This window comes from Geotrypetes seraphini, chromosome 2 (assembly GCF_902459505.1).
Source record: "Geotrypetes seraphini chromosome 2, aGeoSer1.1, whole genome shotgun sequence".
Taxonomy (NCBI): Eukaryota; Metazoa; Chordata; class Amphibia; order Gymnophiona; family Dermophiidae; genus Geotrypetes; species Geotrypetes seraphini.
Window position 1 is genome coordinate 4,560,184 of NC_047085.1, and position 25,413 is coordinate 4,585,596.

Sequence of the window (25,413 nt, forward strand, 5' to 3'; positions counted from 1 at the left end):
ACTGGATGGACCATTAAAGTCTTTATCTGCTGTCATTTACTAATTACTATGTATTTTGAAAACCGTTTTTCTGGATGTCTAACGGGATGTTTATCTCGCTGTGTGTCCAGAGTTGAAAGGGGCGTGTTGGGAGATGTGCTATGGGTTGGCTTAGACTTGGATGTCTTGCAGTGATAATCAAACATTTTGCAGGATGTCCTAGACCGAGGGTCGGCAACCTGCGGCTCCAGAGCCGCATGCGGCTCTTTTTCACCTTTGCCGCGGCTCCGGTAGTGTGTCACGCGGGCCGGAGTCTTGTTTCAACTTCCTTTTTCCACAAAGGCGGGACTCGTAGAGGGAAGGCCTCGATGTCGGCAGCTTGTCTTGATCACCGCTGCTGACGAGTTGCTTAAGAGAGCCGCGGAGCAGGGGGGTTTTGCCAGGTGCAGGTAGAAGGGAGAGGGCCAGATGCAGGACTCGTGGGTGAGGGAGCAGAAGAGAGAGAGAAAGAGAGAGGGGAGGGAAATAAAAGGAAATATTTCATACTGGGCTGGGCCGGAGTGGAGGGAGGGTGGAAAGATTCTGGCTACAGGGTGCATTAACAAAGGAAAAGGGGGGAAAGCTGAAAATGGAGATAGTGACACAAAGAAGAGAAAGAGTAAGCAGGACCTACTGAATAAGGATAGAGATACAGAGGGGACATGAAGAGGAGGTGAAATAGAGACATAGAAGTAATGCTGAAAAAGTGTGGGGGGGAGATAAAGACATTGAAAGGGCAAATGGTGAACATGGGATAAAGACAAAGACAGAGACAAATGAAGATTCTGAAAAAGTGGTGATATAGGTGAGATGGACACAAAGAAGGGCGATGCTGGAAAATAGGTGGAATGGTAATTCTGACAAACACAGAAGGGAAATGCTGGATCAAGGAGAGATGGGGCTCAGGCTGGATGGAATGAGGAGAAATGCCTTGTTGGCCCGGAACTTCCTCTCCTACGTCAGAATTGACGTCAGGGAGCGGAATGCTGGTCAGCGCGACGCTTCTGCAGGGAAAGCTTGGGACGGCGGTGGCTTGGGGGCTATTCCCCGATGGCGGTGGCAGCAAACCGAGTGGCTTGGGGGAGGGCACGGAGAAAGAAAGAAAGGGGGTAGACAGAGACAGAAAGAAGGGGGAACAGGGATACAGAAAGAAAAAGTTGGGGGAGAGAATGAGGTCTGGAGGAGAGGAAACATACAGGAGGCTGAAAGAAAGGAAGAAAGATTGGATGCACAGTCAGAAGAAGAAAGTGCAACCAGAGACTCATGAAATCACCAAACAACAAAGGTAGGAAAAATGATTTTATTTTCAATTTAGTGATCAAAATGTGTCTGTTTTGAGAATTTATATCTGCTGTCTATATTTTGCACTATGGCTCCCTTTTACTAAACCGCAATATCGTTTTTTAGCGCAGGGAGCCTATGAGCATTGAGAGCAGCGCGAGGCATTCAGCGTAACTCCCTGTGCTAAAACCTACTATTGTGGCTAATTATATGGGGGGCCTGGACTCTGGCACATTATATGGGGTGCCTGGACTCTGGCACATTATAGGGGGGACTATGACTCCTAGCACAATGTAGGGGGGAGCTATGGCTACTAGCATATTGTGGGGGCTCCTATTGGCTACTGGCATATTATAGGGGGGGCCTGTGGCTACTGGCACATTATATGGGGGGCTTATTGGCCCAGTAATGATCTATGGGTGTCCAAGTTCAAATGCTTGACCGCTACTCTTGAGAATGTTGCCCATCAGAAGGCCATTATGGCTCAGAATCATAAATGGACTGATATTGAAAACCTTCCCAAACGGACAAACTTGTATTCGAAACATGGAATGCCATCCCCAACACTTATATAAACATGAAAAAGTATGCATTTGGAGTGCTGTCGATCTTTGGCTCCACATATGTATGTGAGCAGGTCTTCTCCAACATGAACTATATTAAAAACAAACATCGATCACGCCTCACAGATGACAGCTTGCAAGCCTGTGTGAAAATGAAGGTGACGTCTTACAGCCCTGATGTGCAGACACTGTGCACTGAGGTTCAGGAGCAAAAATCCCATTAACCAGCTAAATTAAATATTTTAATTAGCTATTAATGTGCAAAAATATATTTTACATTGTTAAGTGAAAAAGTCCTTTTTTTCTTCAGATTGACAGCTAACTGCATGATCCTGTATATAGCATTAAGATAAGAAACAATATATGCAGTGTTAGATTTGTTTTATAATGGTTTTGCGGCTCCAAGTTTTTTTTTTCTTTTCGAAAACGGGTCCAAGTGGCTCTTTATGTCTTAAAGGTTGCAGACCCCTGTCCTAGACGGAACTTAAAACGTTTTGGGCTAGACCTGTTTTAGAATGTCTTGAATATTAAAAATGTACCCAAACTAACCAGATGACCACTGGAGAAATTATGCACTGACCCCCCACCTCCCCGCCCTCCCCCACACACACTCCCCTAGTGGTCACAGACCTCTTCCCACCCCACAAAATTTGAATGAAAAAGTACATGTCCATCTCTAGAATGGCAGCATTTGATATGGAAAACCTACTAGAGTAGCACGCAAGTGTCTTAAGTATGCTAGTGAACCATAGAGAGGAGGACCCACACCTATAAGATGCTTTTAACAACTACATTTATAAGTTTCAAGTTTAACAAGTTTATTTAAAAATTTATTATACCGCCTAATCAGGCTTCTAGGCGGTGTACATTAATTAATAAAAACAATCAAGTTAACAAACATATTTGGGGGAATAATTAACCAAACAGACAAACTTGTACAAAAGGGGAAAAAAGGGGTCAAAGTACAATATTATAGGAAAGAGACACTGAAGGAAAGAACAAGAGGTAGGGGAAAGATCAAAAGAAGGGAAGTCAAAATTATTCTTAGGACAGTTGCTATTAAACAGCATCTTTAAAAGAGTAGTTGCTACTTGAAAGCGTCTTTAAATAAGAAGGTTTTAAATTTATATTTAAACTGGTTTAAATTTGTTTCCTCTCTTGTGTAATTGAGTATAGAGTTTCAGAGGGAGGGTGCAGTAACCAAAAAGATATTTATGCGCATGGTATTAATATTTTTCAAAGAGGGGATATTGAGAAGATGTGTAGCAGAGCGGAGTGATCGGAGGGGGGCATAGGGTATAAGAAGTCTGTTAATGAATTGTGGTTGATTACAAGTTCTAGTTTTGAATATAAGTAGAAAAATTTTATAAGTGATTCTGTGTTCGATGGGGAGCCAGTGTGCTTTAATTAGTAGAGGTGAAACATGGTCGAATTTCCTTGCCTGGAAGATAATTTTAACAGAAGTATTTTGAATAATCTGCAATTGTCGGATTTCTTTCTGTGATCCCTTTGTATAAGACATTACAATAGTCAATACAGGAGATCACCAGAGAGTGAATTAGAATATTGACAGATGAGGGCTTGAGTACTTTAGAAAGAGAGCGGATCAATCGCAACGGTAGAAACATTTTTTAACTACAGCATTGATTTGGTCATGGAATTGAATTTACTGTCAAGGATGACTCCAGCCTCCAGAAAAAGACTATCTTCACTATGCGCCAACTAAGACTTATTAAGCCATACTTCCTCCAACATCATTTTGCTCTGATTGTCCAGCTGATGGTACTACCCCAGCTGGACTACTGCAATTCAGCATATTTGAAGATCAACTCCTCTCTAGTTCACAAACTGCAGCTCATTCGGAACACAGCTGTCAGACTTATCTTCAACCTAAAGAAATATGATTCAATCTCAGCCTACCTCAAACAATTACACTGGCTACCAATTTCATTGCGAATATTCTTCAAAACATCATGCATCCTACACCACATAATCCACAGAAACTCAGCCACTCCTCTCACCCAACTATTCTCAACGGCCTGGTTTACCTCCAGGGGATAGAGGGGTATAAATAGAGGATTACTGCACAGGTCCTGGACCTGTTGGGCCGCCGCGTGAGCGGACTGCTGGGCATGATGGACCTCAGGTCTGACCCAGCAGAGGCATTGCTTATGTTCTTATGTTCTTATGAGACTCATAAACAGAATACAGTTGAATCTACCTTCCACAAAAAATCTCTATTACAGATGTTTGTTCCACTCCATGCTTACATTCATAGGAGTAAAAACATGGAATAACCTGCCAGAAATGATCAGAAAAGAAACTAAACATACAACATTCCGTAAAAAAGTGAAAACCTTCCTCTTTGACAGCTGAACCTACTTAACATCTCAGAAATGAATTTTTCCACCTCTTTCGCTAGATGACCTCCTAGACAACTATGATTTCTTGCTCCCCTCTTACCTTCCCCCCTTTCAAGGTCCCTCCTCCTGATCCCCTTTCATTCCCTCTCTGAATGTTGCCTAGAGCCTGAATAGGTATGTGCGACACACAAATAGAAGATTAGATTAGATTAGACTGCGAGTAATTTTAGGGTAGAAACTGTTTGAATAGGAATGGAATCGAGTTTGATAGGATTGAGTAGTGACTGCCCTTCTTTGAGGGGAAAAATCATCATTTTTGATTTACTAATATTAAGAGATAGCATGTTAGTAGTTAGCCAAGTCGAAATTTTTTCTAGTTTTTGATTTACAAGATTGGTGTCCTCAGGATTGTTTAAGTCAGTTGGGTGTATTAGTTGAAAATCATCAGCGTAGGCATAAATTGTTGGGTCTATAGACTGGCCTAGAGTAAGCAATGGGGCCAGAAAGATGTTAAACAGTAAGGGAGATAAAATGGAGCCTTGAGGAATACCGTAAGTATTTGAAAATGCTTCAGAAGTAGTGCCATTGAAGATTACTTTTGATGTCCAATCAATAAGGTAGGAAGCGAACTAATCCATGATTTGTCCAGAGAGTCCAACATCTTGAAGGCATTGTAATAGGAGTTTATGGTCAATTGTGTCAAAAGCGGAAGATAAGTCAAGTGAAATGAGAACAACAGATTTGTGGTGGTTTAGATGGTAAAGGATTTTGGTAGTCAGTCCAATCATGGAAAGTTCTGTTGAATGATGTTGGCGGAAGCCAGTCTGACTGGGGTGTAGTGTTTTGTTTTTTTTCAATGAAATCTGAGATTTGTTGAAAAAACGTTTTCTCAGTAAGTTTCGCAAGAAATGGATTGTTTGAAATTGGTCGATAGTTTGAGATTTCCAGGGTACTAATTTTGTGATCTTTTATCTTGGGTAGATGATGGATTCCCTCCAGGTTTTTGGTAGTGTGCCGGTAAGTAAACTGGTTTTGACAAGATCAAGGATATGTGGTCCAAATATGGGGAAAAAATATTTTAGTATGAACAGAGGAATAACTTCAGAGTTGGTATCTTTAATATTTAAAGTGTTTGGGCATCTTTGAATATCTGAAAGAGTTGGTAAGATAAAACTTGACCATTTAGAAAAAGAGAGGTTTTGTGAGATGTCAATATTGGTTAAATCAATTGTATAGATTGAGGAATTGAAAAGACTAGGTTGGGTTTTCTGAGACAGAGAGTCTCTGATCTTTTGTATTTTGTCAAGAAAATAAGAAGCAAGTTCCTTTGCGGCGGGTAATTGTTCCGCTTTTCAGTTGATGTTAGAAATTTCACAATAGAGTAGAATGCCGGTGGTATTTTTGGCCTTATTAATACGTTTTGAGTAGTATTCTGTTTTTGCTTGATTGATTTTTGATTTGTAATATTTAGATTGTTCCTTGTATTTGTTTAAATTGTGTAAGAATTTGTCATGACGCCATTTTCTTTCGAGGGAGTGGAGTTGTTTTTTGATTAAAGCCAGGTTTTTTTTTGTGTACCAGGGATTTTTTACTTTTCAAGGTGGGATTGTGTAGGTAATCTTAGGAGCTGATTCATCTAGAAATTTAGTTATAGAGAAGTTCCAAATGGAAATTTTATTATCTATAGAAGTGTCTGAGATATCATTTGAATTGTAATGGAAGTTGGATGAGATGATAGAGGCATTGTTTATTGTATTCCCGGGTGGTTACTGTTTTAGAACTGTTACAAGAAAGTTATTAGAATGGTTTGACTGGACTAGTATCATGTCGAGTGTATGACCAACAGTATGCGTGGGGGTAGAGATTAATGGATTAATAGATTCTAATCTTTAAAGAGGGTAAGCATTTCAGAAGTAAAGACGTTATTTTGATCCTCTAAGTGGATATTTAAATCACCTAAGAGAATTGGGTTTGAGGTAGATGTGCAAAAATCAAATATGAGTGAGGGTTTAACGGTTAATTGGAGGAGGGAGATATAGCAGGAAATAATCCAGGGAGGGATTCGTTTTTAGCTTAAATTGAATTAATTCTAAGGAGCTGTTATCTGATGAGAATTCGAGGTCAGTGATTAATGCAGGGTGGTGAATCACAGCTAAATTTCCTCCTTTTTTTCTTTTTCAATGATTGTAGTGATAAGTAAAACCTGCTGGGCAAGAATAGGAGAGGTATATCTCATCACCTTCTGTTAGCCATGTTTCCGTAATGCAAAGAAGATCGATTTAAATCTGTAAGTTGACATCATAAAGAAGATGGTGTTTAGATTTTAGGGATCTAGTGTCTATTAGACCAATGTTTAGGGATTTGATTGCCAAGGGTCTGTTATTTTCTGTATGTAGGGGCTGAATTAAGTTAGTAAGCTGTGAAGCTCCGGGGGTGTTTGGGGTAATGAGTGGGCCCACGGCGGTAGCCCCAGAACACAGGAATTTCAGAATTATCAATTGTCATAGTGGAAGTAAGAATTGAGAGAAAGAACAGAGTAAGAATGAATAAATTAAAAGAGGATCGTTTTAGAATTAAAGAAGAAAAATTGTAGATGATAGGGGTGCACTTAAGTTGCGCACAAAGGAGCGTATTTAGGAGCATTACCTGTTCCTTGAGCATGCTCCTTTGGCGTGTGCCGCTAAGGAGCAGAATTTAAAGAGCATGGGTCAGACCTGAGAAAGTGGGCAGTAGTTCAAGGAAGAGTGGTAAGATCTGATATTTGAGCGGTTAGGACAAGTAAACAACCAATACAGCAGTACAGCATACCAAAAAAAGATTTAAAGCAGTATAAGGTGACTATTGAGTGCGCTGGGTGGGTGGTGAGGATGCACATTGGGCACCCTTTGTGACATTCACAGCAGTGCCCTATAAGGTGCTCCACTGCTCTATGGGCATGTCTGTTTGGCTAGTCCATTACACTTCCCCCTCCCCATTCGCGGTTTCAGTAATCGCGATTTCACATATTCGCGATTTTTTGGGGAGAGGGAAAAAAGAAAAAAAAAAAAACATCCTTAAGTCTTCCCCCTGGCATCCTGGCCTTACCTGGTGGCCTAGCGTGCTTTCGGGGCATGAGCGATCTTCCTACGCTCCTGCCCCGTGCAGATCGCCAATAGGAAATAGCTGTAGGGAGTTCCCGTCGTAGTCTCGAGAGACTACGGGAACTCACAGCAGCCATTTCCTAATGGCGATCTGCATGGGGCAGGAGCGTAGGAAGATTGCTCCTGCCCCGAAAGCCTGCTAGACCACCAGGTAAGGCCGGGAGGGAGGTGAGGGTGGTTCAGAGCCGGATATTCGCGGTTTTTCGCCATTCGTGGTCCAACTCTGCCCCTATCCCCGTGAATCCGGAGGGAGAAGTGTACAAGGTTGGCCCTTCCTTCGTCCAAATGCAAACCATTTGGACATTTTCAACTTGGGCGGTTTTTTGGGGTCAAAAATGGGATATAAACTGTGGATATTTTGATAGCCTAGATGTCCAAGTAGACAATTTTCAAAGTGTCTAGTGGTTTGGGGTTTGAAAATGGTCTTTTCTGTGTCTCTGAATTTGGACATTTTGCAGGAAACATGCAAAGTCAGACTTAGGGCTCCTTTTACGAAGGTGCACTAGCGTTTTTAGCGCGCGCTACATGGAAAATACTAACGCCAGCTCTATGGAGGCGTAAAAGGAGCCCTTAATCTTTCTATTGAAACTGGAATCTCCACAGGCCTGGAGGGGATAGGATGGTAATGTGCTTCCTAAATCTGTGCTGTGATCCACACTACACAATTATATTGACTTAAAGCAGTGGAATAAGTTGTGATCTGATGAAGTTATCTATTCTATTTGACTCTTATTTTATTCTATCTCTTCAAAGAGCATGAGTCTTACCAATTGACTGCCCTGCAATTTTCCTAGCTTGGCAATTAGAGTTATGATGTGACCCAGTTGCCTTCTCTTACAGGTGCTGAGCAATGCCCGACTCTTCCTGGAAAACCTCATAAAGTAAGTAATGTGCATTAAGGAGTAGGAAACAAGTCATTAGGCCAGAACCAGCTTACTTCTGCTTTCTGTCTTCCAGATTAGTTTTCCTGTTTCATATAAAGTAGCATACTTTCATTGTAATGTATAGTAACATAGTAAATGAAGGCAGTTTTGCTTTGAGTGGAATTATTCTATACTTTTATTCCATCCTCTTGATGGAATTATTTACCCAAAGTGGTGTACAAGATCAACCCAGATTATAGGCAATAGACAATTTCAACCGAAAAAAATATTTAGATATTCATATTAAGGTATAGTATGCTACTTAAAATTTCCACACAATAAAACAAGTGGAGGTGGAGTACAGTGGTGCCTCACACAACGAACTTAATTGGTTCCAGGAGCAAGTTTGTTATGTGAAACGTTCGTTATGTGAAACGCGTTTTCCCATAGGAATACATGTAAAAAAAAATAATTCGTTCTGCAGCATAAAATATGCTAAGATGACATAAAAAAGATAAATTTTTTGTTATTATTTTTATTTAGATACATCTAAAAACATACATCTCCCTGTCCTTTTACTTCCACTATCTTCCTATCCCATCTCTATTCCCTTTTGTCCCTCTCCCCATGATCAATCATCTCACCACCTCTCTCTGCCCTCACCCTCAGGGTTCAAGATTGCTTCCACTCTTTTTCCTGTTGTTCTCTCTGCCTGTCACCCTATGATTTAGCATCCCTTCTGCCCTTGTCCAATATTTCCCCTTCTCTCCCCCCCTCTCATCCCCTGCTCCAACATGTGCTTTCTCCACTCCACCTTTCCTCCCTCCCTGCCTCCACCTTTGTGGCGCTTTTGCACCCGACCGACAACAGAACAGGCCCGGTCGGACAAATCTCCCTGTCCTGTAGCCGCGAATCTAAATTACCTTCTTACAGCAGCTGGATTATTGAAGCTGCTGTAAGAGGTAATTTAGATTCGCGGCTACAGGGCAGGGAGGTTTGTCGGCCGGGCCTGTTGTCGGTCGATCGGGGGACCTGACCATCTGTGCACATTCTTCGGGGCGGACCGCCCCCTCCCCCCTCTTTCGTTCGCCATTGCCTTCTTCCTACCTGCCCTGCCGCAGCCGCACACAGCCGACCGGAAGTCTTCCTGATGTCAGCGCTGACGTCGGAGGAAGGGAGGGCTTTGCTTAAGCCCTCCCTCCGACGTCAGCGCTGACATCGGGAAGATTTCCGTTCGGCTGTGTGCGGCTGCGACAGGGCAGGTAAGGAGAAGGAGACTACCCTCGCGGCTCGACCAACCCCGCTGCGATCCAACCCCGCAGGAACCCCGGAAGTATGCAGCTCGGGCGACTTCGTTGTGTGAAACGAAGTACGTTATACGGATCACGACATAAAGTTCGTTGTGCGCAGCGTTCGCTGTGCGAGGCGTTCGCTGTGCGAGGCACCACTGTATATAGAAAGACAAGATAGCATAATAGTAACGATAAAGAAAGATGCATATGGAGTTGAAGGTGCATGAATATGATCTTCCCTCTTATTTGCAGCCAGTGTTAGTCCTTGTGTGTTTGAAACTAGCAAATTAGTTGCGTCCTCTGAAGTAGAGTTGGTCTTGCATTGAGCAAAGCCTTTCAGTGAGTGTGTGCTACTCCAGAGATACCCACCCCCCCCTTTTACAAAGCCATGCTAGCTGTCCCAACACCCATAGGGAATTAAAGGGCTTTGGAGCTTTTGCTGTGCAGCAGCTACTAGCACGGCTTTGTAAAAAGGGGGGTGGGGATAGTTTGTTGGAGTGTGTCACATCATGCGATGATCTTTAGACAGAGTGTGTTTATCCCAGGACAAGCAGGCAAACTCATGGAAACACTAATTAAAAGCAAATTGGACATGATCTTGAATGAAGGGAATCTTCGGGATCCCAGTCAGCATGGATTCACCAAGGGTAGGTCCTGCCAATCCAATCTCATCAGCTTCTTTGACTGGGTAACAAGAAAGTTGGACTTGGGAGAGTCTTTGGAAGTCGTGTACCTGGACTTCAGTAAAGCTTTTGACAGTGTCCCACACTGCAGGCTGCTAAGCAAGATGGAATCGATGGGGTTAGGAGAGACACTAACTGCATGGGTCAATGATTGGCTGAGTGGCAGACTTCAGAGGGTGGTGGTTAATGGTACCCTCTCTAAAACATCGGAGGTGACCAGTGGAGTGCTGCAGGGCTCGGTCCTGGGTCCACTCCTTTTCAACATATTCATAGGGGATCTGACTCAAGGGCTTCAAGGTAAAATAACACTATTCACCGATGACACCAAACTATGTAATATAGTAAGTGGATGCAGTTTACAGAATTATATGGCGCAGGACCTGCTTACATTGGAAAGTTGGTCCTCAACCTGGCAGCTAGGCTTCAATGCTAAGAAATGTAAGGTCATGCACCTCGGAAGAGGAAATCCATGCAGGACGTACTTCTTGAACAGAGAAACTTTAACTAGGACTTCAGCAGAACGAGATTTAGGAGTAATCATCAGTGCAGACATGAAAACTGCCAATCAAGTGGAGAAGGCTTCATCTAAGCCAAGGCAGATATTGGGTTGTATCAATAGAAGTTTCGTCAGCCGAAAGCCTGAAGTCATAATGCCATTGTACAGGGCCATGGTGAGACCTCATCTGGAGTACTGTGTGCAATTCTGAAGGCCACATTACAGTAAAGATGTGCGCAGAATTGAATCGGTTCAGCGGACGGCCACCAGGATGATCTCGGGGCTCAAGGGTCTCTCGTACGAAGAGAGACTGAACAAATTGCAGCTCTACACTCTCGAGGAACGTAGGGAGAGGGGAGACATGATCGAAACATTTAAGTACCTCACGGGACATGTCGAAGTGGAAGATGATATTTTCTTTCTCAAGGGACCCTCAGCCACAAGAGGGCACCCGCTCAAACTCAGGGGCGGAAAATTTCATGGCGACACCAGAAAGTATTTCTTCACAGAGAGAGTAGTTGATCATTGGAACAAGCTTCCAGTGCAGGTGATCGAGGCAGACAGCGTGCCAGACTTTAAGAATAAATGGGATACCCATGTGGGATCCCTACGAGGGTCAAGATAAGGAAATTGGGTCATTAGGGCATAGACAGGGGGTGGGTAAGCAGAGTGGGCAGACTTGATGGGCTGTAGCCCTTTCTGCCGTCATCTTCTATGTTTCTATCTTATGTTTTATATTCTCACATGTGGATAACATCACCGACGGAGCCCCGGTACGGACACTTTAAAAGTGAATCACTATTTTAAGATTTTCAGAATGTTTGCAATAGCCCACACCGCACATGCCCGATATAGGCACGCAGTCCCTCAGTTTCTACAGGATGTCCAGTGCAGTACTTGGACAGACCCCCCAGGAAAGAGACTTGGGAGTACTGGTCGACAAGTCAATGAAGCCATCCACGCAATGCACAGCGGCGGCAAAAAGGGCGAACAGAATGCTAGGAATGATTAAGAAGTGGATCACAAACAGATCGGAGAAGGTTATCATGCCGCTGTACCGGGTCATAGTGCACCCTCACCTGGAGTACTGCGTCCAGAACTGGTCGCCGTACATGAAGAAGGACACGGTACTACTCGAAAGGGTCCAGAGAAGAGCGACTAAAATGGTTAAGGGGCTGGAGGAGTTGCCGTACAGTGAAAGATTAGAGAAACTGGGCCTTTTCTCCCTCGAACAGAGGAGATTGAGAGGGGACATGATCGAAACATTCAAGGTACTGAAGGGAATAGACTTAGTAGATAAGGACAGGTTGTTCACCCTCTCCAAGGTAAAGAGAACGAGAGGGCACTCTCTAAAGTTGAAAGGGGATAGATTCCGTACAAACGTAAGGAAGTTCTTCTTCACCCAGAGAGTGTTGGAGAGCTGGAACTCTCCTCCGGATGCTTTTGTAGGGGAAAACACTCTCCAGGGTTTCAAGACTAAGCTGGACAAGTTCCTGCTAAACCGGGACGTACACAGGTGAGGCTGGACTCATTTTAGAGCACTAGTCTTTGACCTAGTGACCGCTGCGTGAGCGGACTGATGGGCAGGATGGACCACCGGTCTGACCCAGCAGCGACAATTCTTATAAGAACATAAGCAATGCCTTTGCTGGGTCAGACCTGAGGTCCATCATGCCCAGCAGTCTGCTCACGCGGCGGCCCAACAGGTCCAGGACCTGTGCAGTAATCCTCTATCTATACCCCTCTATCCCCTTTTCCAGCAGGAAATTGTCCAATCCTTTCTTGAACCCCAGTACCGTACTCTGCCCTATTACGCTCTCTGGAAGTGCATTCCAGGTGTCCACCACACGTTGGGTAAAGAAGAACTTCCTAGCATTCGTTTTGAATCTGTTCCCTTTCAACTTTTCTGAATGCCCTCTTGCTCTTTTATTATTCGAAAGTTTGAAGAATCTGTCTCTCTCTACTCTCTCTATGCCCTTCATGATCTTGTAAGTCTCTATCATATCCCCTCTGTCTCCTCTTCTCCAGGGAAAAGAGACCCAGTTTCTCCAATCTCTCAGCGTATGAAAGGTTTTCCATCCCCTTTATCAGATGCATCGCTCTCCTCTGAACCCTCTCGAGGAACACCATGTCCTTCTTAAGGTACGGCAACCAATATTGGACGCAGTACTCCAGATGCGGACGCACCATCACCCGATACAATGGCAGGATAACTTCTTTCGTTCTGGTTGTAATACCCTTCTTGATTATGCCTAGCATTCTGTTTGCCTTCTTAGCAGCCGCTGCGCACTGTGCCGTCAGCTTCATTGTCATGTCCACCATTACCCCCAAGTCCCTTTCTTGGGTACTCTCATTTAATAACATCCCTCCCATCGTATAGTTGTACCTCGGGTTTCTGTTTCCCACATGTAATACTTTACATTTCTCAACGTTGAACTTCATCTGCCATCTCGTCGCCCATTCCCCTAATTTGTTCAAGTCCCTTTACAATTCTTCGCAGTCCTCTTTAGTCCGAGCTCCACTAAATAGTTTGGTGTCATCTGCAAATTTTATTATCTCACACTTCGTCCCTGTTTCTAGATCATTTATGAATATATTAAATAGCAGCAGCCCGAGCCCTGAGCCCTGCGGGACCTCACTCGTGACCCTTCTCCAGTCCGAGTAGTGGCCCTTCACTCCTACCCACCAATCAGTTTCTGATCCATCTCTGTACGTCTCCTTCCACCCCATGGTTCTTCAGTTTCCGGAGTAGGCGTTCATGGGGCACCTTGTCAAAGGCTTTTTGGAAATCTATATATATGATGTCTATGGGGTCTCCTTTGTCCATCTGTTTGTTAATTCCTTTGAAGAAGTGCAATAAGTTTGTTAGGCACGATCTCCCCTTGCAGAAACCATGTTGGCTGGTTATCAGAAGTTCGTTTCTTTCAAAATGTTCATCGATGTTTTCTTTTATCAGTGCTTCTGCCATTTTTCCCGGAACCAAGGTCAGATTCACCGGTCTGTAGTTTCCCGGGTCACCTCTTGATCCCTTTTTAAAGATGGACGTAACGTTGGCTATCTTCCAGTCCTCCGGGATCATGCCTGTTTTCAGGGAAAGATTGCAAATTTGCTTCAGTAGTTCCGCTATCTCCTCCTTTAATTCCTTCAGAACCCTTGGATGGATTCCGTCCAGACCCGGGGATTTGTCAGTTTTTAGTTTTTCTATCTGCCTGCGTACATTTTCAAGGTTCACTTCCATGGATGTTAATTTTTCTGCTTGATTTCCATTGAAGAATTGCTCAGGTTCCAGTATGTTGGATGTGTCTTCATTTGTAAATACAGATGAAAAGAACATGTTATGTCTTTCTGCCACTTCTTTCTCCTCCTTCACCACTCCCTTCCTGTCTCCATCGTCCAGTGGCCCCACCTCCTCCCTAGCCGGTTGCTTCTCTTTAACATATCTAAAGAACGGTTTGAAATTTCGTGCTTCCCTGGCTAGCCTCTCTTCATACTCTCTTTTGGCTTTTCGAACCACTCGGTGACATTCTTTTGATACTTCCTGTGCTCTTTCCAGTTCCCCTCAGTTTTGTCCTTTTTCCATTTCCTGAATGAATTTTCCTGAATAAATTTTTCTTATTGCCTATCGCTTCCTTCACTATTTTAGTTATCCACGCTGGGTCTTTTGTTTGACTCTTTTTGCACCCCTTTCTGAATCTGGGGATATACAGATTTTGCGCCTCGCTCACCATGTTCTTGAGAAAAGACCAGACATGTTCTACCGTTTGCCATTTTTTGAAAGTGTTCCTAAGTTTCTTCCTTACCATTTCCCTCATTGCTTCGTAGTTTCTTATGTTAAATTGTAAGAGGACCTTGAGAGAGTGGACATCAAAATGGCAGATGACTTTTAATGTAAGCAATTGCAAAGTGATGCATGTAGGAAAGAGGAACCTGAACCATAGCTACATGAAGCTGGGTTCTTTGTTAGGAGTCACTGCCCAGGAAAAGGATCTTGGTGTCATTGTTGAGGATACTTTGAAACCCTCGTCTCAATATGTGGCTGCGGCTAAGAAAGCAAATAGAGTGTTAGGAATTATCAGTAAAGGAATGGGAAACAAAGATGAAAATGTTAAAATGCGCTTGTATCGCTCTATGGTACGGCCACACCTAGAATACTGTGTGCAGTTCTGGTCACCGTATCTCAAAAAGGACATAGCAGAATTAGAAAAGGTGCAGAGAAGAGCAACAAAAATGATAAAAGGGATGGGACAACTTCCCTGTGAGGAAAAGCTAAAGCGCCTTGGCTCTTTAGCTTGGAGAAGAGACAGCTCAAGGATGATATGATAGAGGTCTGTAAAATACTGAGTGGAGTGGAAAGGGTAGATGTGAATTTTTTGTTCATTCTTTCCAAAAATACTAGGAATAGGGGGCATGCGATGAAGCTACTAAATAGTAGATTTAAAACCATTTGGAGAAAATATTTCTACACACAGCATGTAATTAAACTCTGGAATTTGTTGCTGGAGAATGTGGTTAGCTTAGCGGGGTTTAAAAAAAGATTTGATAATTCCCTAAAAGAGAAGTCCATAGGCCATTATTGAGATGGCTTGGGGAAATCCACTGCTTATTCCTTGGATAAGCAGCATAAAATCTGTTTTAACACTTAGGATCTAGCTAGGTACTTGGGGCCTGGGCTGGCGACTGTTGGAAACAGGGTACTGGACTTGATGGACCTTTGGTCTGTCCTGGTAGGGCAGTTCTTATGTTTTTCTATACTACTGAAATCAGGTCTTCAGTCAAATTTGCATAGATTGCATAAAATCCAGAATGTGGCTGTGCATCTCATTTTTGATCTGAAGAAATCAGATCACGTTACTCCATACTACATTGGTTGCCTTTTGAGGCCAGTGTTTGGTTTAAATTTGGGACACTCTGTTATAAAGCCGTATATGGTCAGGCACCTGGTTATTTACTAGAATAATTTACATTTTTTTTAAGGCGCTTCATCCACTAAGGATAACTTTGTTGTTTGTGTTCCTTCCAGTACGAGGATGTCTTTACAAGAAGTTTTTGCATCAAACAATTGCATATCAGGCTGCTAGTTGGGATTCGGAGCTGTTTGCTTCTTCAATTTCATATATGCATTTCTAAAAACTATTAAAGACATCTCTTTTTGTAAAATTTTTAGGAAGATGGTATTTCACTGTGATGTACAGTCTCTTGATGATGTAAACTGCATCAGTCTGGAAGGTATTGTGGTCTAGAAATGTATTTTAAATGTAATATAATTTATGATGCACAGGGGTGATCTTAAAAGGCAACTCCAGCAGTGGGGAAGTGAAGCCAATGACGGATGGATTTCTATGGTGTGAGTCCTGTGTATGGCAGGATTTATCAGGGCTTTGACAGCAACTCTGGTAGCTGGTAATTAGGCACAGCACAGTGCAGAATTTTTATGATTTGAACCTTGAAAATGGCAAGAATGGATCAGGCATAACAGTGGAGTCATGAGGATAAGATGGCAAGTGAACAGCCACGGGTATATGGTTCAAAAGTCACTTTGTTGATAAATGTACCACAGAGGCTCATAGACTCAACACTGGCAGTGTTTTGGCATCTGTGTTGCTTTGGACACTAGTTTTTTCACTGCCACTTCTGATGTCTTACCAGTGTTTTAACTTGAGTGCCCGTGCGTACTGTTAGACATTCAAGACAGACTCTTGATAAGGACACAGACGCTGAAACACTGCCAGTGTCAAGTCTATGAGCCCCCATGGCACATCAATAATAATAAAACCCTAAGTGCGCATGCGCATTTAGGGTTTCGTGATCCCTGCCGCCGTGTTTCCTGGCCAAATTCCATTATAGAACACGGTGGCAGGATACACTCTGGAGTTTCCCCCCTCCCCCCCTCACTCACCCAACCGCTGCCGACACCTTCAAAGGAGCCTGGTGAGGATCACGGCCGGCTGTAGCACAGCACCTCGATAGCACGTTTCCTCTGATGTATGTGATCGCGTCAGAGGGAACGTGCTATCAAGATGCAGAGCAGCCTGCGAGGTTCGCAAAAGCCGGCTGCGATCTTCACCAGGCTGCAAACGACCATGCTAGACTGGGGGAGCAGGGAAGAGGAACACGGGGAGCAGGGAAGGGGTACTGCTGGACCAGGGGAGCAGGGAAGAGGGACAGAAGGAGCAGAACCTGGGGTAGCAGGTAAGGGGTGCTGCTGGACCGGGGGAGCAGGGAAGAGGGACAGGGGGAGCAGGGAAGAGGTGCTGCGGGACCGGAGGAGCAAGGAAGAGGGACAGGAGAATTAGGGAAGAGGTGCTGCTGGACCGGGGGAGCATGGAAGAGGTGTTGCTGGACTGGGGGAGCAAGGAAGAGGGACAGGGGGAGTAGGGAAGAGGTGCTGCTGGATCGGGGGAGTAGGGAAGTGGTGCTGGGGGAGCACGGAAGAGGTGCTGCTGGACCGGGGGAGCAGGGAAGAGGTGCTGCTGGACCGTGGGAGCAGGGAAGAGAGACAGGGGAGCAGGGAAGAGGTGCTGCTGGACCGGGGGAGCAGGGAAGAGGGAAAGGGGAGCAGGGAAGAGGTGCTGCTGGATAGGGAGTGCAGGGAAGAGGGACAGGGGAAGCACAGAAGAGGTGTTGCTGCACAGGGAAGTGGGGTGGGGAGGGCAATGCTGCTGGAGCGGGGAAGCAGGGAAGAGGTGCTGCTGGACCGGGGGAGCAAGGAAGAGGGACTGGGGGAGCAGGGAAGAGGTGCTGCTGTACCAGGGGAGCAGGGAAGAGGTGCTGCTGGACTGGGGGAGCAAGGAAGAGAGACAAGGGGAGTAGGGAAGAGGTGCTGCTGGACTCGGGAAGCAGGGAAGAGGGACAGGAGAATTAGGGAAGAAGTGCTGCTGGACTGGGGGAGAAAGTAAGAGGGACAAAGGGAGTAGGGAAGAGGTGCTGATGGATCAGGGGAGCAGGGAAGTGGTGCTGGGGGAGCAGGGAAGAGGTGCTGCTGGACTGGGGGAGCAGGGAAGAGGGACAGGGGGAGCAGGGAAGAGGTGCTGCTGGACCGGGGGAGCAGGGAAGAGGGACAGGGGAGCAGGGAAAAGGTGCTGCTGGATAGGGGGAGCAGGGAAGAGGGACAGGGGAAGCACTGCACAGGGAAGTGGGGTGGGGAGGGAAATGCTGCTGGTGAGAAAAGAGGGCTGGGCTGAAAGGGAAAATATGGGAGAAGAGGGCGGGGGGTGTTAAAAATGGGTTTGGAGCTGGAGATGGGACTGAAAATAGGGCACATGTGAGGGAAGGAGGCTTTAATAGCACCCATTAATGTAACGGGCTTAAACACTAGTCTATAATAATAAAACTCTAAGCCGTATGCGCACTCCTCTGTGTGTTCCGTATGTGCGCTTCTAATCCCCCCTCACTGTAAGGCAGAGTTCGTCGTCGTCGCTCTCCCCCCCAGGAGAGGTTCCCTCAACAGGAAGCGTCGGGTCAAATTCAAATGCTCCCAGCAGGTTGGGAGGGGGTAGAGCAGGCTTGCACACCCGGCGGGGACAGGGCAGGAACGAGACTTCCTGCAGGAGCCAGCCCAATGGCTGGAGATCGCCGGACTGGACAGGGGGAGCAGGTAAAGGGTGCTGCAGTACAGGGAGAGTAAGGAAGAGGTGCTGCTGGACAGGGGGGGAGGTAACAGGAAGGGAGGCCTACTGCTGGACAGGGAAAGCACGGCAGAGGTGCTGTTAGACGGGGGGGTTGGGAGGAGATAATAGGAAGGGATGCCTACTGCTGGATAGGGGAAGCAGGGAAGAGGTGCTGCTAGACAGGGGGGGAGGTAAAAGGAAGGGAGAAGACCTACTGCTGGACAGGGGGAGCAGTAAAGGGGTGCTGCTGGACAGGGAGGGACTTAAAACGAAGGGAGAAGGGCTCCTGCTGCACAGGGGGAACAGGGAAGGGGTGCTGATGGACAGGGGGAGACTTAAAATGAAGAGAGAAGGGCTCCTGCACAGGGGGATCAGGCAAGGGGGTGCTGCAGGACAGGGGGGAGGTAAAAGGAAGGGAGAAGGGCTACTGCTGGACAGGGGGAGCAGGCAAGGAGTGGTGGTGGACAGCTGAGGAAAGAGAGAGACAGAAAGAGGCCAAGGAGATAAAAAGAAAGAAAGAAAGACAGACACACACATTCTAGCACCCGTTAATGTAATGGGCTTAAAGACTAGTTTATTAATAAAGTGACTTTTGAATCATATACCCGTGGCTGTTCACTTGACATCTTATCCTCATGACTCCATCATTGTGTGTGATTCTCCCGTCATGGAGGCCTTTCCTTGGCTTCCTATTCAGTGTCAAGAATGGATCAGGAGCAAGTATGTGTATTTTATACCACATTCATATTATGAGTTCAGGTATTGTATATCTCAGTGGGGGAGGAGAAGACATTGTATAGTGAAACTTAGCAAGTACAGTGTAATAATACAACTGGGAGTCACACTAAATTGGAAGGGAATCTCTTCACAGGGACTTAACAACAATAAGGTATGGAGGGCAATGTATGTTAATGCACACAGTTTGGGCAACAAAATTCTGGAATTGGAGACTGAAATAATGAACGCAGACCTAGATGTGGTGGCAATATCTGAGACTTGGTTCACGGACTCGTACAGGTGGGATATGGTTATACCGGGCTACAACCTGCTTCGTCGAGACAGAGAGGGCAAGTTAGGAGGAGGGATAGCACTATACATTAAAGAAAACATCAAGACTACCAGAATCACAGATGTTAGATACTCCGGGGAATCCCTCTGGGTGAACCTGGCCAGAGGGAACGAAAAATGCTTATACCTTGGTGTGGTATATAGACCTCCTAGACAACAGGAAGACAAGGATATAGAACTGTTCGAGGATATAGAGAACATCACTTTGCGCGGGAACACAGTTCTGCTAGGGGACTTCAACATGCCCGATGCAGATTGGAACACACTCTCTGCGACTACCTCTGGCAGCAGAAGAATATTAACCTCCATAAAGGGTGCACGACTCAAACAAATGGTACTGGAGCCCACTAGAAACCAGGCGATACTGGACCTGGTACTCACCAACGGAGACAGCGTCACAGAAGTATCGGTAGGAGATACGCTGGCCTCCAGCGACCATAACATGGTATGACTTAACCTCGGGTGGGGTTTCTCTAGTTCGAATACAGTGACGAGAGTCCTCAACTTTAAAGGCACAGACTTCGAACGCATGGGAGATTTTATCCATTGGGAGCTGCAAAACCAAGCACAAACTGACAACGTGAAGAATATGTGGTCGACTCTGAAATCCACCCTGCATGAAGCAACAAATCGCTATGTAAAAACGGTCAGCAAAAGTCGGAGAAACAAAAGACCCCAGTGGTTCAGTACTGAAATTTCGGACCTCGTTAAGGAGAAGAAAAAAGCATTTATTGCCTACAAACATTTAGGAAAGCAGGAGGCAAAAGAAGACTATCTGGACAGGTCTAAAGCTGTCAAGAAGGCAGTCAGATAGGCCAAGCTCCGAATAGAGGAGAATCTAGCGCGGAACATTAAGAAAGGGGATAAATCCTTCTTTAGGTATATTAGTGACAGGAAAAGAAACAAAGATGGGATAGAACGACTCAGGAATCGAACGGGAATTATGCAGAATCGGATTCCACTAAGGCCGAACTACTAAATGAATACTTCTGCTCGGTCTTCACCTGTGAGGCGCCGGGATCCGGTCCACATTTACGGACAAGGGAAAGCCAGAAAGACCCGCTTCAAGACTTCAAGTTTACGCCCAGTAGCGTCTACTGCGAACTTTCAAGACTCAAAGTAAACAAAGCCATGGGACCAGACAACCTACACCCCAGGGTGCTCAGAAAGTTGAGTGAAGTCCTGGCGGAACCATTATCCGTGCTCTTCGATCTCTCCCTAAGTACGGGAAGAATCCCCCTGGACTGGAAAACAGCTAACGTTATTCCACTCCACAAAAAGGGCTGCAGGATAGAGATGGCGAATTACAGACCGGTGAGTCTCACATCCATAGTATGCAAACTCATGGAAACACTGATCAAACAGAAACTTGATACAATCCTGGATGAAGAAGATCTACGTGATCCCCATCAACATGGATTTACCAAGGGCAGGTCCTGCCAATCAAATCTGATTAGCTTCTTCGACTGGGTAACAAGACAACTAGATGCCGGGAAGTCCCTGGACGTAGTGTATTTGGACTTCAGCAAAGCTTTTGATAGCGTCCCACACCGCAGGTTATTGAACAAGCTGAAATCGCTGGGATTAGGGGAAACATTATCTGCATGGGTTAAGGATTGGCTGAGCAGTAGACTTCAGAGGGTGATGGTAAATGGTACCCCATCCAAAACATCAGATGTGACCAGTGGAGTGCCACAGGGCTCGGTCTTGGGTCCAATCCTATTCAACATATTCATAAGTGATATGACCCAAGGGCTCAGAGGAAAAATATCATTGTTCGCCGACGACGCCAAACTGTGCAACATAGTAGGTAAAAGCACTATGCCTGACAGTATGACACAGGACCTACTACTATTGGAACAATGGTCATCGACTTGGCAGCTCAACTTCAATGCTAAAAAATGTAAAGTGATGCACCTGGGTAAAAGAAATCTATGCAGGACTTACACGTTAAATGGTGAGACCTTAGCTAGGACCACGGAAGAACGGAATTTAGGAGTAATCATTAGTGATGACATGAAAACTGCCAATCAAGTGGAAAAGGCTTCCTCCATGGCAAGGCAAATGATGGGTTGCATCTGTAGAGGTTTTATCAGCAGGATGCCAGAAGTCATAATGCCACTGTACAGATCCATGGTGAGACCTCATTTGGAATATTGTGTTCAATTCTGGAGACCACATTACCGGAAAGATATGCTGAGAATAGAGTCAGTTCAGCGGATGGCCACCAGGATGGTCTCGGGGCTCAAGGATCTCCCGTATGAAGTAAGGCTGAATAAATTGCAGCTGTACTCACTTGAGGAACGAAGAGAGAGAGGGGACATGATTGAGACATTTAAATATATCACGGGCCGTATCGAGGTGGAAGAGGATATCTTCCGTCTTATAGGACCTTCGTTCACCAGAGGGCATCCGCTGAAAATTAGGGGAGGAAAATTTCATGACTTCAGAAAGTATTTCTTCACCGAGAGGGTGGTCGATCATTGGAACGAACTCCCACTACAGGTGATTGAGGCCAACAGCGTGGCAGATTTTAAAAATAAATGGGATATTCACGTGGGATCTCTAATGATGTAAAGGCAGGGGGTGGTGAACAAATTCAAGGCGAAGGATCACTAGAGTGGGCAGACTTGATGGGCTTTGGCCCTTTTCTGCCGTCATTTTTCTATGTTTCTATTCTTTCCAGAAGCATGCTCGTAAACCAAAGTGTTTGTATATCAAATCAAGTTTCCCCACAGGAAGTAAGGGAAACTCTCTTGATTGCTTTCCCCCCCCCAACGAGGCCACCGGCGCTGCTCGCTTCCACCCAACCCCACCCCATCCAAAAAGACCCCCCCACTGGCGTGCTTCCACCCCACATCTGAGAACAGGCATGCCGCCCCCCCCCCCCCCCCGAGAATCGTCATCGCCCATCCAAACCCTTACCTCGATCTGGCACTGGCATGCAGCACCAACCCACAGGACATGCCGGTGCCTGGAGATAGAGAATGACATGGTGGCAGTTTACCCGCGGCCACCGCATTTAGCCGCGGGTAACCCGCCAAAACGGGGAACGAAAACTAGCAGTCGCTACGGGGACAAGGCCATTCACCGCCCTGTGGAGCGGTGAATGGTCTTGTCCCCGCAGTGAGGCATGAAGGATCGCGCGGTCCCCGCAGCCCACACCCGCCTGCCCAATCGATCCTAGTGATTAGCCAGCTCTCTCCCTTCTCCTCATCTTAGTTTGTAGGTTTTCTTTTTCGGCGACCCGCACACTATCAAAGAGCCGGGCTGCTGCTCAGTTTCGAACTTTTGCTCTGACGCAACCGGAAACAGGAAGTTGCAGCAGAGCAGAAGATTGAACACTGAGCAGCCGCGCGTGCAGGTCGCCAGGTGAGGAAAAGGGAGAGAGTTGGCTAATCACTACGATCGATTGGGCAGGCGGGTGGGGGCTCTTTGGGAAAGCGTGCAGGTCGCCGAAAAAGAAAGCCTGCAAACTAAGGTGAGGAGAAGGGAGAGAGCTGGCTAATCACTACGATCGATTGGGCAGGCGGGTGGGGTCTGCGAGGACCGTGTGATCGCCCGTGTTCCCGGCTCAAACTAGAAGGAGGGAGTGAAAGGGAAAAGGATTCTGGGCCAAGGGGATGAAAACTGAAAGAAAAACCCACAGCAGGAAAGAAAGGGAAGGACAGGCAGGTGAGCCAGATGCTAGAAGCAGGGGGGGGGGAAGAAAGAGGGAAAAAAGCTAGATGGGGTTGAAAAGAAGAGACACACTGGTATGGAAGAGGAAGATAGGGGAAATCTGGACACAGGAAGGTAACAGAAAGAGGGGAAATTATGTGCATGGGGCATAGGGACAGAGACATAAAGGGGACATGCCATGGGAATGGTATATGGACACGGGGGGGGGGGGCAATGGCAGATACATAGGGGAGATATTAGAAATGGGGAAAATAGGAGCACAGAAGCGAGATGGTTTGTGGGGATGGGACAGGGACCGAGCTCGCAGGCTCCAGTGGCTTGCACAAATTACATTGTAACGTGCCATGAAAATAAGAGGGAGGAAGGTAGATAGATAGGCCACGCGAGAGGAGCTGAAGGGTGGTAGAAAGGAACAGATGGTAAAGGAGGGAGGGAAGGGTGGTGGTTGAAAGGAATAGGACAGACATTGAAGGAGGGTGGAGAGGAACAGACCCTGAAGGGAAATGTGGAAGACAGAATGGGAAGAAGACAGATGCCAGACTATGGAGAAGCGGAGGGAAGAAGATGGGTGCTAGACCAATTTGGGGGGGGGGGTGAAGGGAGAGGCACAGTAACAGCAAATGGAAGACGCAGAGAGAAGACACACAGTGGATGGAAGGAATTGAATGAGAAGATGTGGAAAGCAGAAACCAGACAACAAAGGTAGAAAAAAAATTCTATTTATTTATTTTTGTGCTTTAGGATAAAGTAGTATATTAGTTGTGTTGATAAAAATTTATAAACAAAGCCCTGCCAGCTGAACATCTCTTTCTCTAGTTCAGCAGCAGGAACTTTGATTTATAAGAAAGGAATAAGCTAAATATTGCAGTACTAAGGCTTATATGGATGCAGCGGGGTTGTTGACGGGGCGATGAAAGGGATGGCGGTGACGGTGACGGGGCGGTGAAGGGAACGGCGGTGACAGGCGGTGCAGAGGATGGTGGGCCGGGGACGGGGCACTGGAAACTGCTGGACAAACTGCTGGATAGATTTTTTCCCCGTGTCATTCTCTACCTGGAGATCCTGCCTCTTGCCACTGGGCTGGGCCTTGAGCATCTGCGCATGCTCAAGGTCTTCTGGCTCACACACTCCCCGACAATCATGGAGAGAGCGGGAGCCAGAAGGCCATGAGCATGTGCAGATGCTCGAGGCCCAGCCCAGCGGCAAGAGGCAGGCACTGGCACGTCCTGTGGGTTGGTGCTGCGTGCCGGTGCCAAATCAGGGTTTGGGCGGGCGATGTCGATTCTCTGGAGGGAGGGAGGCTCACGGGCGGGGGTGATGCCGGTTCACAGGGGGGGGGGCTTGCAAATCGAGTCAACGCTCAGTTTGCAAGGCACGATTTGCTTGAGTGTTTTGCTTGTCTTGCAAAACACTCGCAAATGCGTTACTCGCAAACCGAGGTTTGACTGTACTACTGGATTGGTTCAATATAGCCTTGATAATGAATGTGAGTTTTGGCAGACTGGATAGACCATGCAGGTCTTTATCTGCCATCATTTACTATGTTACTAAGTTAATGGTAAACTATTCAAATTTTTTTTTTCCCTCTGAGGTGCAGCCTTAATTTAATTCTTTTTTGTTGCAGATATGGCATTTTAGTTGATCCAATCCAAGTTGTGTCTCTGTTTCTCAAAGACCCATACAGCTGGCCATCTCTGTGTCTTATCCTTGGTAAGTGTTGAGTAACAGAATATGTACAGTCATTTCAGATGATTCTTACCAACAGACTTATTACCTATACTTAATTCAACATGAAAGAGTTTTTTCCTTAGCGGTCTACAGCATGAAAATACTATGGCCTTTCTCCCTAGATGGACATTTCTGTATCTTTGGTATTGGAGGGGTCTCCCTAAAGTGACAGTAATGTACCTTCAAACTCGATCCTTGAATCTGTTAGGATCTCTACTGATAATACTGTGTTTGTCTTTTCCAGGATCGCTTCCTGTAATAACTGATTTTGCATCCTAATCTTCTTAGAATGACATAGGATCCATTCCCGTTATGAATTTGTCACTAAATTTTTATTAATTGGTTCCAAAGACATACAAGGAGAAGATTTAACTCTTAAAATTAATTTCATTTTTAAAACTGTTAGTCAGTTTGCTGTCTAGAATAACTCCTGTGGAAACTCAGATTAATTTTATTAATTATTTATTTTTAGTATTTATAACCTAAGTGGTGTGCATTCAGATACTCGAGCATTTGTCCCTATCTGTCCTGGCAGGCTCATACTCTATCTAATGTACCTGGGGCAATGGGGGATTAAGTGACTTGCCCAGGGTCATAAGGAGCAGTGTGGATTTGAACCCACAACCTCAG

At 45.7% G+C, this 25,413-nt stretch overlaps 1 protein-coding gene across 1 annotated transcript in view; it reads left to right on the forward strand.

Moving 5' to 3' along the window:
* DGAT1 (diacylglycerol O-acyltransferase 1) overlaps window positions 1-25,413 on the forward strand; it is a 286,769-nt gene that overhangs the window by 54,597 nt on the left and 206,759 nt on the right. The window contains exons 3-4 of the mRNA XM_033933026.1: window positions 8,206-8,246; window positions 24,680-24,765. Coding sequence (XP_033788917.1) covers window positions 8,206-8,246; window positions 24,680-24,765 — 127 coding nt within the window. The remainder of the gene's footprint in view (window positions 1-8,205; window positions 8,247-24,679; window positions 24,766-25,413) is intronic.